Source organism: Xiphophorus hellerii, chromosome 5 (genome assembly GCF_003331165.1).
Source record: "Xiphophorus hellerii strain 12219 chromosome 5, Xiphophorus_hellerii-4.1, whole genome shotgun sequence".
NCBI classification, from domain to species: Eukaryota; Metazoa; Chordata; class Actinopteri; order Cyprinodontiformes; family Poeciliidae; genus Xiphophorus; species Xiphophorus hellerii.
Genome location: NC_045676.1, coordinates 30247672 through 30261954, shown reverse-complemented (window position 1 = coordinate 30261954; position 14283 = coordinate 30247672). Strand labels below are relative to the sequence as shown.

General features: G+C 42.2%; 1 protein-coding gene across 4 annotated transcripts in view; it reads left to right on the top strand.

Annotated features, from left to right (window-relative positions):
• The window catches only part of fbxw7 (F-box and WD repeat domain containing 7), a 102736-nt gene that overhangs the window by 63564 nt on the left and 24889 nt on the right, over positions 1-14283 (top strand). For 3 of the 4 annotated variants that reach the window (XM_032562423.1, XM_032562422.1, XM_032562424.1), the window contains 2 exons: positions 9200-9282; positions 10552-10693. In XM_032562423.1, the coding sequence (XP_032418314.1) occupies positions 9200-9282; positions 10552-10693 (225 nt within the window). Of the gene's footprint in view, positions 1-2841; positions 3323-9199; positions 9283-10551; positions 10694-14283 lie in introns of those variants that run through there. The other variant, XM_032562425.1, reaches the window with a different exon arrangement.

Genomic DNA, 14283 nt, shown 5'->3' with positions numbered 1-14283 from the left:
AGACAGCCATGGTTCACTAACCAGTAGAAAAAGAGTGACGGCCAATCATCTAAAGGCCACAGTCCAACCTCCCTCGCATGCCAAGCATTCCAGAGTGCTGTGTAAAGGTTGTAGCGACGTAGACCATCAAGAGGGGCTTCATCATCAGAGCCCCCTTAAAACACACAAAGACCCCAAACTCTGTTTCATCCACTTCAACATCTCATGATTCCCCCAGCTCTTTCACCACTGAAGTTCCACTAAACCTTTGTGCCCCTCGAACGACATCCATTCCTTCACCTTCTAGTAGAAAATTTGCATTTCACAAGCATAATGGAAGAAGGGTGGGACTTCCCTAACAAAATAAAACTCTGTTGAATAGTGGCCCATTTCACATTTTGGACTGCTGCTAGATGTGAACCTATAACCTCCAACTCCAGGTCACTCAGCAGTTACTGGTGTCAGTAAGCGATGCTTGAGAACTCTGTGTTCTTCCCATGCTAATTCTTTATGAACACCAATGCCTTATGATGTCAAAAGAAGGAAATATTGAATGTGGTTCAGTTTAAGCAGGCAGGTAGACTAGTCCATCGAAACCTTTAAAGACTCCGACATACTTCATGTGAAGTGCCGAAATCGGTTCTCATTGATGTAGGTGCTTGATGAAAGTTGTGTCATTTTGTTCGCAGGCATGCATTCGCTTGTCGAACTCGACACCAGGCCCTGGTCAAACTATTTCGACAGAGCTCTGTGCGAAATGTGGTGTGATTGGTCAGAAGCTTGTTGCTGTGCTTTATACTGAAATGCAGTCTGATATTTCACTTCAACTAGTCTGCTTCCACTATCCGGTTTTAGTACCTGCAGGGGACATGGAGACTTTTGAAGAACGTTTATTTGACGCTTTGAGAAATTATGTACAGTTGTGTGATTCTTCACTAAATAACTCCTATTAAAATACGACTGGTGAATGGTTAGGTTAACTTCTGGATGGAAATTGTAAAGTCGTTCACTGAGGAGGCCGTCTTCAGAAAAATGTGGTGCTCTCTCCATGACTGTTTTGTTAAAAGAAAGAGGTTTGTTTTACGAGTAGTGGAGTGATATATACTGAAGCAGGAAGGGTGTCCCTCAGGTGTCTGCATCGTTGTATGAAAGGTGTGATCAAATATAAACATGGCAAAGTCACATGACTTTGCGTTGACTGTTCGGCTTCGGATGAAATGTTGGAGCCTTTAGGAAAGCTGCATCTTTTTAAACCTGTCACCATCAGGCATGAAAAAAAAGTCTGCTTTTAGTCCGAACCAAAGGGCTTTTCTGGTGTGAATAAACCTTGAAATAGACAGTAAATGTTTTCGTGGACTTTGTTTATTTATTCCTCCCTGTTTATGTGCTCCTACATAAAGGTTAAAGCAAACCCCTCACTGGTGGTTGGCTTGATGGAAGAAAGTGTCCAAGTTTGTGACAGCTTGCATCACTGTAAATATTAGCTGCCAACTCCAGGTTGTGATATTTTTCCCTTCGGCTGCTGTAGTTGACGTTGGGCTACAGGCGGTGCACGGTATTTCAGTCAGTCATGGATCATCATTTGGAATTTCACTCACTGCTGTTCTGACAGAAGGCGGTACAGACTACATCAATCAGATATGACCCATGGAGCCATTGGCTGACTTAGAGAAAACATGATCCATCAAACCAGATACCCTTCATCCACCAATCCTTGATCCAGTTGTGAAGCTCAGTGTCCATTGTCACCAGTTCAGCCATCTTCCATCCTTGGACTACGTTTTATAGTTGGTGATCTCTTCAGACTAGGAACATTCCCCAGGAGCTCTGATCCAGCCGAGGGCAGTTTGGTCCTTGTTAAACTTACTCACGTTCTTGTAACTTCCCCCATTTCTCTGCTTCTAATCCATGCATTTCAGCACAAAATATTCATTTGCTGCTGCCACCAACATGTGCCATAATCATTATGTAAAGTCAACTTTTTTTGAGCTTTACATCTTGTAATGTTATTCCATCATCAAAAACATGCATGGTGTGTTTCTTTGATTCATGTGTGAGAAATCCTTTATTCTCCTGTGGCAACTATTCAGCTGTGCAAGACTCTTGGGGGAACAGAGTTCCAGCTTTGAGATACTATGAACTGCAGTTTCCAAGCTTTCCACATTGCTCCCCACTCAGCTCCTTCAGACTAGCCAGCAGCAATTAGCAAACACCTGGTGGAACTGATGTTGAGCTCATATATGAGCTGCTTCTCAGTGAAATGCTGGTAAAAACACTGTTAAAGATGTTAGAAGAGCCATGTTGTGATGACTTTCTGAAGGTGGAGTTTCAGAGAGAGGAGTTTTAAAGAGACAGGCCCAATTTCAAGGAATAAAATTACTAAGTAAAATTTCTTTCAAGTCATATTTGATATTTTTTAGCAATTTTATAACAATTGAAGGTAACACAGTTACTTGATAGCTATTTTATTGCACAATGTGCCTGGAAAACAAAAAATACTACCCTTTAATCACTTCCCCTGCCAGTGGTCATAATGTTGTGCATTGTCAGTGTGGCTGAGAGGATGATGTTTTGAGACGTGATCCTCATATGTGGATCCATCGGTGTGATGCGGACCGGTTGAAGCAGAGCCATGAGGCCGCTGGGGCTCTGTGTTCGCTGCGGTTCGCAACAAGTGAAGCCCTCGCGACCGGAACGTACCCCACCCTGCAGCCTCCTCCTGCTCTGCTCTGCATAACCCCCCCTATCAGCAGAGGATGCGCCGCACACGGTGCTGCTAAGGAGACGTAGGACTGCACCATTCCTGCCGCCTCCACCGGGGAGGCTGTAATCCCATCCTGTAGGGAGGAAGAAGAGGAAGAGTCACTGCTTTGCGCTCTGACGCTCCGTCCTCTCCTCCCCCCGGTTTCCCTACCGCCTCTCTCTCTGTGTGTGTGTCTCTCATCCGTTCCCTCCCCTGAATGCAGAAGCTGCTCGGTCGCAGCTCGCTAGCCTCCGGGATCATCGTATTGTTCGCCCTCCGCTTTCCCCCACACACCTCTTCTCTCCCGGTTAAATTGAAGCAACACGGCGGACCTTTTCTTCTTTTCAACCCCCCTTCCTCCTCCTCTTCTCCTCTGGACGTGCTCACCGTGGGAATCTGCTGCAACCGAGCCAGTCCGGTGACGTGCCCGAGCATGTTCTTACCAGAGGCGGATTTACCTGACAGTCCGCCGCTGTCCTCGCTCCCCCGCCAGCACGCGCGTTTGGACTTCACCGACCGTCACTGAGGAGGAAAGGAAGGAAACACACCCCAGCTCTAAGGATGGGGTTCTACGGCACTTTAAAGATGATTTTCTACAAAGTGAGTATGGTCGGCTGCTGCAGAGGAAGAGTCGCGGTGTGACGGACCCCCACCTCCTCCTCTCCTCCCCAGGGGTGGCTCTCTAACTGCCGGGGCCTTCATGTTATCACGGGGCACGGCGGTCACTGCTTCACTGCATCGCTGTGATTTGGCCTCTTCTTCGTCTCTCTTAACTTCAGCTGTAGTGAATTAAAGCCTCTGCTCCCATATGGTTTGGAGAAGGATGTTAGAAATGCTAATAATGGTTGGGGTTTTTTAAAATTATAATTATTCACCAATATTTCTGGAGAAATATCTAGATTTTTTTCACACATGACAGCAGCTCTGCACATGAGCTGCTGTTCTGCCTTTCTTAAACCACCTGGACGCATTTCCAAGCCACATCCAACCGACACACAGCAGACCGAACCGCTCTGCTCTGCTTTTGTAAAATTAGACTTTTTAATAATAAGTTGGAAACAGGGAGCTGACAAACAGCCTGTCCGCCTGCAGGCCAGCTTGCAGGGTTATCATAATTAGATGTTATGCAGCACTGATTATCTTCCTCTGAGCAAAGTGACGGCTGGAGATGTGTGCATGTGATCGGCGCGCCTCTGCCTCTTCCCTGACATGGTGCTCCTTGCCTCAGGCTCCACAGCACAGATAATGGGTCACTGTGTCAGACCGGGTTGAGCTAGAACCTCCTCAAAGATGCTTCCTGTGTTACTGGAGCTCATTTAAATGGTGACACAACATCCAAGCTGCTAAGTATCAAATAAGCCGTGCTGTGATCTAAATAAAGTACATCATTAATATTAAATTTCTAGTTATTCTTTAGAGACTTTTTATTTGGTCCAAATAATCTTTATGAGGTAAAAATTTCATAATAGGAAGTGATTTTTATAACAGAAAATATTTGGTTGCTGTTTGAACTCTAATCAACCAGCTGGAGATGGTGATCCTTGGTAGCAGTGAACCGATGGCAGTTTTCTTGCCGATCGCTGATACCGATTTTGACCGACAGTTTTTTGTCTGAAATGTTGCTAAATATAGCAAGAAAGTCGCTGAGTTGGTCAAAAGAGTTGGTGACCGTTGTTAACTGTCAGAACGTGCAGACTTGACCTGGTGGGTGTGTCAGTCAAACCTCTCACAGTAGAGCAAAAGAGAACAATGGTTGAATTTTAGAACTTTGCTGAGGTAGATAAGATCAGTGGATAAGATCGACTTCATGTGGAAGTACAGTATTGTCTGATCATCAATCTCCCGAAATGAAGGAAATCAGGGGCAGATATTTTGGTGCGCCACAAATCCTTAGATCAGGTCTGATCAGCAGGTTAAAAAGTGATTGACACAGGAAAAGTCAATCACTTTTCCTGTGTTTTTCCAACCACTTTTCCATATACTTTCATGCGTGATTGTCAATGAACCACTTTTTTCCCCATGTTGGATTCAAAAGTACTTGTGCTTGAGCACATTTTTTGTGTGCCAAGAACCTCAAACCTTAACTTTGCCAGACTTTGCTTTCCTTCAGGAAAACCCTGAACATGGAGTGTTTAACAGTGATGTTAGTTTGAATATTTATGCTCTTCTGTTTGGTTGTCATTGTGGTTTTTGAAAATCACAGTTTAGATCTCAGCGGGTTCTGTTGTTCCAGCTCTGTTTTTTTGAAACTATTTTTGAACAGAACTGTTCTACATGCTGCCTTAATGAAAACGCCCACGTTTCCCGAGAAACTGAGAACGCCGTTAGCCCTCTTTGTAACCATCCTGTGGTTCTTTATTGGGTCGGGCAGAAGAGAGGGAACCCGGCGGTGATGAAGGGGGAGGGAAGAGGAGCGACTCGGCCGTGGTGATGCGTTCTCTCCGTCTCGTTAGCACAACAACGAGCTTTTTCTACTCTTCTTTTCTTTGATGTCCAGTTTCAGGTTTTCTCACAGAGGCACATACTGTATTCTCCACCCAACCAGTACGCCCTCTTTTTTTTTTTCTTCTCCTGTCTCACTCTGAAATACACACACAAAACAATACCCCACACAAACACACACCCTCTGCATGCATACACACACCCAGGCTCTCCTTGGCTACTGAACTGCCGATGCAGTGAGATCACCACTCTAAGAAAAAGGCTTTTGGGTGTTATTTGCTACTCTAGATATCTAATAACTCACCCTAATTACACCGTCTTAAATTAAGTCCGACATAGGTTACACACCCGGCTTAGAAACCGGCTTAGAAACTTCCAGAGATGTTTCTGTACATTTCCCTTCATGGATTAACTGGGAGTTTTTCCAGTGAAACTCTCCGCTTTTGCATACAGGAGATTAATTCTGAGGAGAAATAAGAAAAGACTGAAATAATTAAGTGGAGCAGGAAACTTTTCACCCACAGGATATTGGTGTGTAATCATTTACACACAGGTTTGGTTTCTTGTCATTTGTTGTGGTCTAAACTTGTCAAAACTGGATTCCAAAAACACTTTGTTTAGAAGATTAATTGGTCATTTTCAAGTGAAAATTGCGTTTATGAGCAGTGATTTAAAAGTGGACCTGTAAAGCTGGGATGGTAAATGTGATGCATTTAAAAAAAGTGAGGGTGCACCAGTGGAAAAAGTTACTCTAGACCCCTGCGTCATATTTATTTTTTGATGTATCGTTTCTATGTATTACACTGATTGGCCTAAAAAGACAAAGGACATTAATATTATAAGTTCTAAAGTAATCATGTTTAATTTGAAAGGGTTGGGAATCTTCTATAAACATTCATATTAGAGCCAGTCATACCTTTGAATATTTCATGTTTGAGTTTCTAGAGGGGGAAAAAACCATCTTACATTTAGATTTGCTGTTCATAACATTTCTGTAAGCCCAGGAAGCTGAAACCACAAACAGACGCTCAATCTTTCTCTCCTTAAATTATAGTGATAAAAAAGAAAAGCACATATCTGGAGGTAGACGTGTAATCATGCCACTGTAGAGCCAGACAGCATGGAGTCAAATGTCCAGCGTTGTTCCCTGAGTAGAATACAATAGTACAATAATAAACCTGCATCCAAACGGCATTGTCTGCCTCGTAAGGGAAACATGGGTTGCTTTTGGTTTCTGGTTTCTATAAGCCATCATCTAATTATGCTCTGACTTGGCACAGATGCATGTTTTCCTGCACATGTTGCGGCAAAACAACTGAAAGCGACACAGTGGACAATAGCTAGCTTCGCCACCTGTGTAGTCACTGTGTACAAAGTTGGCCTGGAAGAAAAACCAAAAATTAACCGAGGAATTGCTGACGATGACCAAAGTCACTTTGCCCAAATCGGTATTTTTGGTATTTTAAATAAAAATGAAAAGAAAAGTTTTTTTCTCTTTTGACTTTGTAAAGGTCGGCTACGCTCATGTCCCTTTAAGACGCAGCCCTACCTGTGCTGTCTATAGTCATGTGACTCCACCACTTCCAGTCTTTAACAAGAATCGTGAAGAGAGAGGTTTTCAAACAGGAACTCAGTTTAATGGCTTCTGTAAGGAACAATAAAATCCTGGACAATTGGTCACCTGAGAAAAGAAGAGATTGTGACGATATGTGGTGTGAGTTTTTATTTTGAAAAGTAACTGCACTGGGGGCGTGGCTTAAATTCACCAGACTAGCAGCACAAAATTAGCACTTTGACATGGGAGGTCTCCAGGCCTCATCCGCTTTGGTCAAGGAGGAAGAGAAACTGCTCAGAAAAAAAATGTCATCAATCATTTGGCAACATTTTGTGTTAATCAAAGTTCAGTTATTTTAAACTCCTACAGTTGTTCAGCTGTGCTTATTGGTTCAGTAACCAAGAAGCACAGTAACAAAATAGCTAAAAGTACACAGTTCCTTCATTTATTTTCAGATGCTGTAGTTTTAAAGTGCAATAAAATTAGTTGTGAAAAAATAGTACAGAGGAATTTTGGTGTTAGTGTTATCGTTCACTAACAGCATATATGTATATGTGTGTGTGTGTGTGTGAATATGATGATATATATCAATATACATCAATATGATTCATAATTCTGGCTTTCGGCCATACTACCTTCCCAGCCATATAAAGGATGTTGGGACTTAAGCAGAGATGAACTTATATTTGAGCTTCAAAGATGAAGTTGTTCTTAAAATACTTCATGATTCTCCGCTGAACCAATTGAAAATGATTACGGTAAGGCCAGGCGGTTGCGTGTCGCATCTCGTTGTGGCAGGACGCTAGAGGAACATGATCACTAGTTCCTCTTGCTGAAGAAGGGAGGGTGATCATTCGCATGTGTGTTGATTAGTCTGGCCAGGGAGAGCTGCAGGCATGGGATGAAGGAAACTTGGCTGGCCCAGGCCCTGCACACAGCCTCTTTTGTTTGCCCAGTCGGGTGGGTTGTAACGGGGACCCGAGGCAGCGCGCACACGCAGGTGATGAAGAATGATAAAGAAGCAACTCTCTGATGTTTGTTGTGAGCCGTCGATGTGAATCACAGCTAAAGAATGCGGCGTGTGCCCTTCTCCTGAGAGTTGCCGTATTCTGTGGTTATTTAGCGAACATTCTGTACCCTTGGAATCTGGGTGTGAATGTGTTTGGCTCTGGATATTATTGTACGTCTGGTTGCTTAGGGATCACCGTTCCTTGTTCTTGTGGTTATCATGTTCAGGATGGGAACACAAACACAGTTAAACACCCAACCACTGTGCACTTTCTCACAGTGATGACTCTCTTTAGGTCTACCCATGGATCTGGTTTCTGTTTGAATCATCAAACATCAAAATGTTGAATTTATTCTGTAGCCAGTAGATGAATTTAATGCACACACACATGTCTATCCAGTGGTGTTAATGTTTGAATGTTCTCAGTTTATTTTTTAAAATTTATTTATTTATTTTTTTCTCCCCTCCAGGGGGTCTTTTGTGGGCTGTAGTGTCCCTTATATAAAAGTAGGCTGACAGGAAACGGGGAAGGAGAGGAGGAAGACATAGAATAGAATAGAAGTACTTTATTCATCCCAGCAGGGAAATTACTTCGCAGTTACAGCATAGACACAAGACACAATAACAACTACCACTGAGTAGTAGTTGTAGATAAAATAAAAAAAAAAATATATATATATATAAAATGCTATAAATTGTAACATGCGGCAAATATCGTCGGGTCGATATTTCGTCGACAGCCGCGTCGAGGACTCAAGGCCTCATTACGTGGGTCGCGCTGTCCCCTACGCCACCTCAGCACACCCTGAATGTCCTCAGTTTAATAGTTTATGCTGACAATGTTTCTGACCTGCCAAAGCAGTCCTCCGTTTTTAAAAACATTCCTGACCTTCTTAAGGTTCCATTCAGAAATATTCATGCCACCGGCTGGTCTTCTAGCTGCAGACGCTTTTTTGGGGATCTCTCATCTGAAGATGGAAAATGTTTTTCCTTTTCCTCTTTGCAAAGTCACTCAAGCTCAGTCAGAAGTAATGGAGAGCATTTGTGAGCATGAATTTTTTCGAGTCTTGCTACAGACTCTGAATTGGATTCAGGTCTGGACTTTGATTGGACAATTATGTCTCTTCAATCTGGTTTGTCTGTTGTACCTGTGACTGAGTAGAATAGAAATATACTCTTATTGTCCCACAGTGGGGAAATTCTGGTTCAACAGCAGCAAAGGGGCAGAACGCTGAGGCATGTAGGCTCTACGTAGGCTTTATGTTGGTGTGTCACTTCATCATAAAGTACAAAATGAAAACCGTTTTTAATTTTCACATTTTGTGGAAAGGCTTGTTGGTAAATTCCTTGTAAAACGCTGCCTCCTTAAAAAAGAAGTGTGATTTATATATCTTATTCCTTATTGAACATAAACTCGAGTGGTGTCATGTTTTCTAACGTTCTTCCTTTATTTCCCTCCTTTTCTCCTCAGATGAAGAGAAAGTTGGACCATGGCCCAGAGGTCCGATCTTTCCCTTCAGGAAAAAAGCCCTGCAAAGGCCCGGAGTATCCGAGGTACGTGCAGAGATCCTGTTCTCCGCCGTTTTCCTGAGGTCACCAGGCCCCGTCCGTTCCCTTGTTTGCCATCTGCCACGCAGCGTAACGGTGCCAATAAAAATGTCAAGTGTTCTGAACTCTGAGAGCTGCGTTCGTCCTCCAGCGGGAGGTCGGTTACGTCCGCAGCGTCCTGCCTGCTGCTTGTTCCTCTGGCGCTCGATCTTTAATGCATGAGTTCACATGTAGCTGCTTTAAAATTCAAACCCAACACAACCACTTCTGCGTAAACGGTGCGCTGTAACAGGGTCCCTGTGCCATTAAAAATGAATCGATAATGAAACCGACCCCCTGGCTTTCAGTTTTTAATGCCAGCTGACTGCACTTGAAGCTTGGAGAGGTTCTCCTGCGGTCCGGACCCGGATCAGTGGTTCTAGAAACCTCCTGCCACAGAGATGTGCTCTTGCACAGTTGGTCAAATGAAATCTATTTTCTGTACCTGACTGAAAATAAACGCAGCTTAGCAGAAACCTTTTTGCTTGTCCAGATTTAATTTGTATTTAAACATTTAAAACAAAATGATTTCCTTTAAGCCTTCCTGAGTAAAACAACATGGAAACCTGAGAATCTTCAGACATGTTTGGTTTGAGACAATAAAAAATTTTGTCAAACATATTTTTGAAAATATTCAGGAAGTGGCAGTTTTTGGTATAGGTTACATGGGCAGTTGCACAGGGCAGCAAAGGGGCAGAGCACCGAAGAACTAGAAAATAAAATATATCTTATCTGTCAATTGTCCCCAGAACAAGTTTGCGACTACTTGTATGCATGTGCAGAGGAGTAAGTTTCCCTTAGTTGCTGTTGAGTACTGGGAGAACACACGACCTGTTTTCTGCTGCAAGAAAAAAAAAGAAAAAAGTCAAATAGATAATACTTTTCATTTTAATTAGTTGGAGTGCGGCAGGAGGCGGGGTTTGGCCAGGGCACCATTCCTACAAGAACCAGAAGTGTGTGCATATTTATATTGTGAGCTACCAAGTTAGGCATAGAGATTATTCACAGCACTAGATTAATTTGATTACATTTTTTAATCGACTCACTGCACTGATTTAAATATTTGTCCTGGTCACAGCAAAGCATTGCCAGATATTCCCGTAATATGTTCCTTATTGTTCGTGCTGAAAGCAGAGCTTCCTCTGCTGCCTGTTCGTGCGCTCATTTCCTGTAGAGGAGCAACAAGAGGGCCGATGCTGACTTTAAATGTGCTTTGTTGTTATGTGTGAATTGCAGTCCAACAGGAATTGTCCCGTGTCCAGCCACACCCACCACCTTCGGCCACATCAGAGCGGCCAACGGCCAGGGCCAGCAGAGACGACGAATCACCTCAATCCAGCCTCCTACGGGGCTCCAGGAATGGCTCCGAACATTTCAGGTGAGCCACCTCTGGCGGGCCGTCAGAGAGCAGGTGTCCGTCCAATCACTGCGCTTTTAGTCTCCCATGTAATTGGTTGCCTTGTTGTGTCGGCCCAGCACATTATCAGGAGCACCGTGGTGGTGGATTGGGATGTAGCTGCTGGACAGAACAGCAATGAATAGATGAGAAGGGTTCAGAGCTGTTTATTAAAGCTTCATCAGAATCTGATCAACTATCTCAATGTTTCTGATAGTGATGTATTTTTTAATTTTTTCACTTTCTGTAATGGCCGACACCGATCCATTACAGAGTTGACTTAAAACGTTTCTTTTTTTTTTTTAAAACACAGACATAAATGCACTGAATTCCAAATTTATTTGGTAACTGCACCAGTACAGCACACTTAAATCCACCAATAGCTTTCCAAGCTTGGTGAAACATGTAAAAACAACTTTAATTTGTTCAGTCAGTGCAGTTAGGAGTAGAACAGCCAGTAGCTCAGATTCCATCACAAATGTGCGCCAAATGTATTCAAAATACCTCATTTTTGATGTTGGCAAAATTTTGGAGTTTTGATTAAACGTATTAAAATCACACGTGCATAAGTTTGTTTCCATAAGTCTTTAAAAACATGCGATGCCGTCATCCTGCTACCACTTCCTGTTGATTTAACCGAAAAACCACATCATCCGAGCACCTAAACCTTTTATTGAAAAATGTACTTGTCAAACCTACCATCACTTTTTGTGTCTTGTTAGTCTGGAGCTGTAATGACCTCCGACCTCAAGGAAATAAGATGTAATATAAACTTATTAGCCTTGATAATCCCGATGATTTCGCTGCTGTAATGACTTGTCATAGATTTCATTTCCACAGAGAGTTATGACTTATTATCTTATAATAGCTGTGTGAACCTGTGACCCCTCTGTGTTTGTTCTAAACATTATTTCATCAAACATATTTCTATTCTGACGGCAACAGGGAGATGAAGTGCCGCCTGTAGAGGCTGGACGTGTTTTCTTGTTATTACTGGTTTGTGGTGAATTTAAGAAATAACGCATTTGATACAGTAGACCGCAAGCTAGCAAAGAATCACAAAAATATACATCAATTCCCTATTTTTTTCCCCACAAATGCACAACTCAATTTGAAGTATATTAGATTGAGAAGAAAAATATTTTCCAGACTTTTAGAAATCCTTCTGGACTAGCCCTTTGACTCCAGGTCAAAACAGATCAGGATTTTCTTCCACTGCAACAGATATTCTCATCTGCTACTTAGAGTTGCACCGATCCAATATCAATATCTGTATCGATCCCGACATTTGAAAAATTCTGGTTCTGGTATCCGTGACAATCTGCCCAATTCATAAGGACAGATCTATTCAATCTAATTCTGTGCTTTATGCTTTGAGTGACATCATGCCTTATTATTTATTTTACATTGTATTTAGAATTCCTAATTTCTGAAACATTTCAATGGTTTGCTGCAGTTTATTTTTTACATGTTTAATCAACGTAGTCAACCTGTTGTTTGTGTCACTTTATTTATTTCCCATTGGCTGTTGGAATCCTAATTGCCCTGGCTGAACAAATTATAGTTGAGTAATTTTTAAACAAAGCTTCTGAAGCTGTTGGTGTATTTAAGTGTGCTGTACTGGTGCAGTGTTACCAAATAAATTTGTAACTCAGTCCATTTATGTCTGTGTTTAAAACAAAAAAAAAGAAACATTTTAAGTCAATTCAGAACATTTGTTCTTTATTGGATCGGTATCGACTGATGCTAAACCTCAGGTATCCGCATCGGAAGTGAAAAAGTGGATCAGTGCATCCCTGCTGTTTGTTATTTTAACACCATGATCCCAGAATCCTTCTTCATGCATCCTTCTAAAGCAAGTACAACCATACTTATGTCGTAATGCGTTAATAGGGTTGATATTGTCATACCTCTAATAAATGTGGTGGTGGGGGGGGGGGATGTATTCAAGTGTTATTCTGACCATGTTTTCAGTCCACCAAATTTTTGCTGCAGTTGTGAAAGATGGTTTATGACAAGGTAGAAATTTTAGAAGAGAAAATCATTTTAATCTCAGGTTGAGAGGACGGACCTGAGGAGGAGAGGCTCGTGTTTGAAGCTGAAGATCAGTGGCTGGAGTTGATGTAAGAGTTAACTATCTGTTGCTCAGCGCTGTGTTTGTGGGCAGCTCTCTGCAGCCCCTCATTACCCTGAGAACCAGCACCTCCTTCAGTTGCCAAATTACAGGTGTAGAGCCAGATTTTCCACTCTGCCTGTAATCAGCGTCAGAGCCCAGCTTTTCCAGGGCAGGGGACCTGCATCTGCCGGCTTCAGCAAACACCTCAGAGTGTTGTTCTACAGAAACGGTTGAAATGTTGAAGCTGGAGGAATTAAACTACCGACTGGTGCTGCAAAGCAACTTTATGGTGTCAAACTTTTCCACTGATGCACTGGTGGAAAAACCCAAGACCTGGAGCACATCCACGCCTCACTTGCTGCCTTTCCATGACGAATGTGTGGAAAACTTAGCCTATATTCTGCTAACATAGGAAAAACACAATTTTGCAATTGCAAGAAATTAAAATAAAATCACATGTGGATAATTTTGTTAAGGGAGAGTATTATATATCCCTGTATATATAGTATTATATAGTATTATATAGCACAATCAAGTAACTGTTAACTTCATGCTATATAAATCAAAGATGTCTCAAAATAAAATGGACTTTGTAATTTGATACCTTGAAATTGGGCCTCTGTCTCTTTAAAAACTCCTGCTCCATCTGAAACTCCGTCTTCAGGAAGTCATCACAAAATGGCTCCTCTATTAAACCTTTAAGAAGGTTTTTCCCAGCGTTGCACCGAGAAGTAGCTCCTGTAATGATGTGCAGTTCCACCAGGTGTTTGCTAACTCTTTCTGGCTAGTCTGAAGGAGTTGAGTGAGGTGAAAACTTGCAAACTTTAGCTCTGAGGAAGAACTTCGCTTGAATGCGGCGCTAGGTCCACCCAGGCATTTTGCAGAGCTGAATGGTTGCCATAGAGATGAAAGAATCAAACACTTCAGGTTTGTTTATGATGAGGGAATAACATTATAACATGATATAAAGCTCAAACAGGTTGATTTTACACAACAATGCCGCTTTAAACACATCCTGTCTCATCATCCTCCAACTACTTCCTGTCATCTTATTTTTCATGGTTTGCGCCAGTAGAAACATCCATGATGTGAAAAAAGTGTTTTCATCACAGTTTTGCAAAAATAAATCGATTTTGATTCGACTGAAAAAACACCAAAACGCCAAAACTTTATCAACAAACAGGTTTTTTCCAAATTGGCGTGTTCCCATTTATTTTTGAAATGTCAAATCGTGCAATTATACAGCCAATGGAAACGCAGCTACTGATGGACGACTGTGTTCTGTTTGCTTCACTTTTTGCACTTTCACCTGCAGTCATGCTCAGAGACGTGGAGGCGATGCTTTTAAGGCACTGCTATGTGTGAATGTTTGTATTGCTGCCCTGCAATTCCCACTTTTCATTTTTCTGAATAATATCTGCAGAAGTGATGTGGTTTGGAAATAAAACCAGAGTTT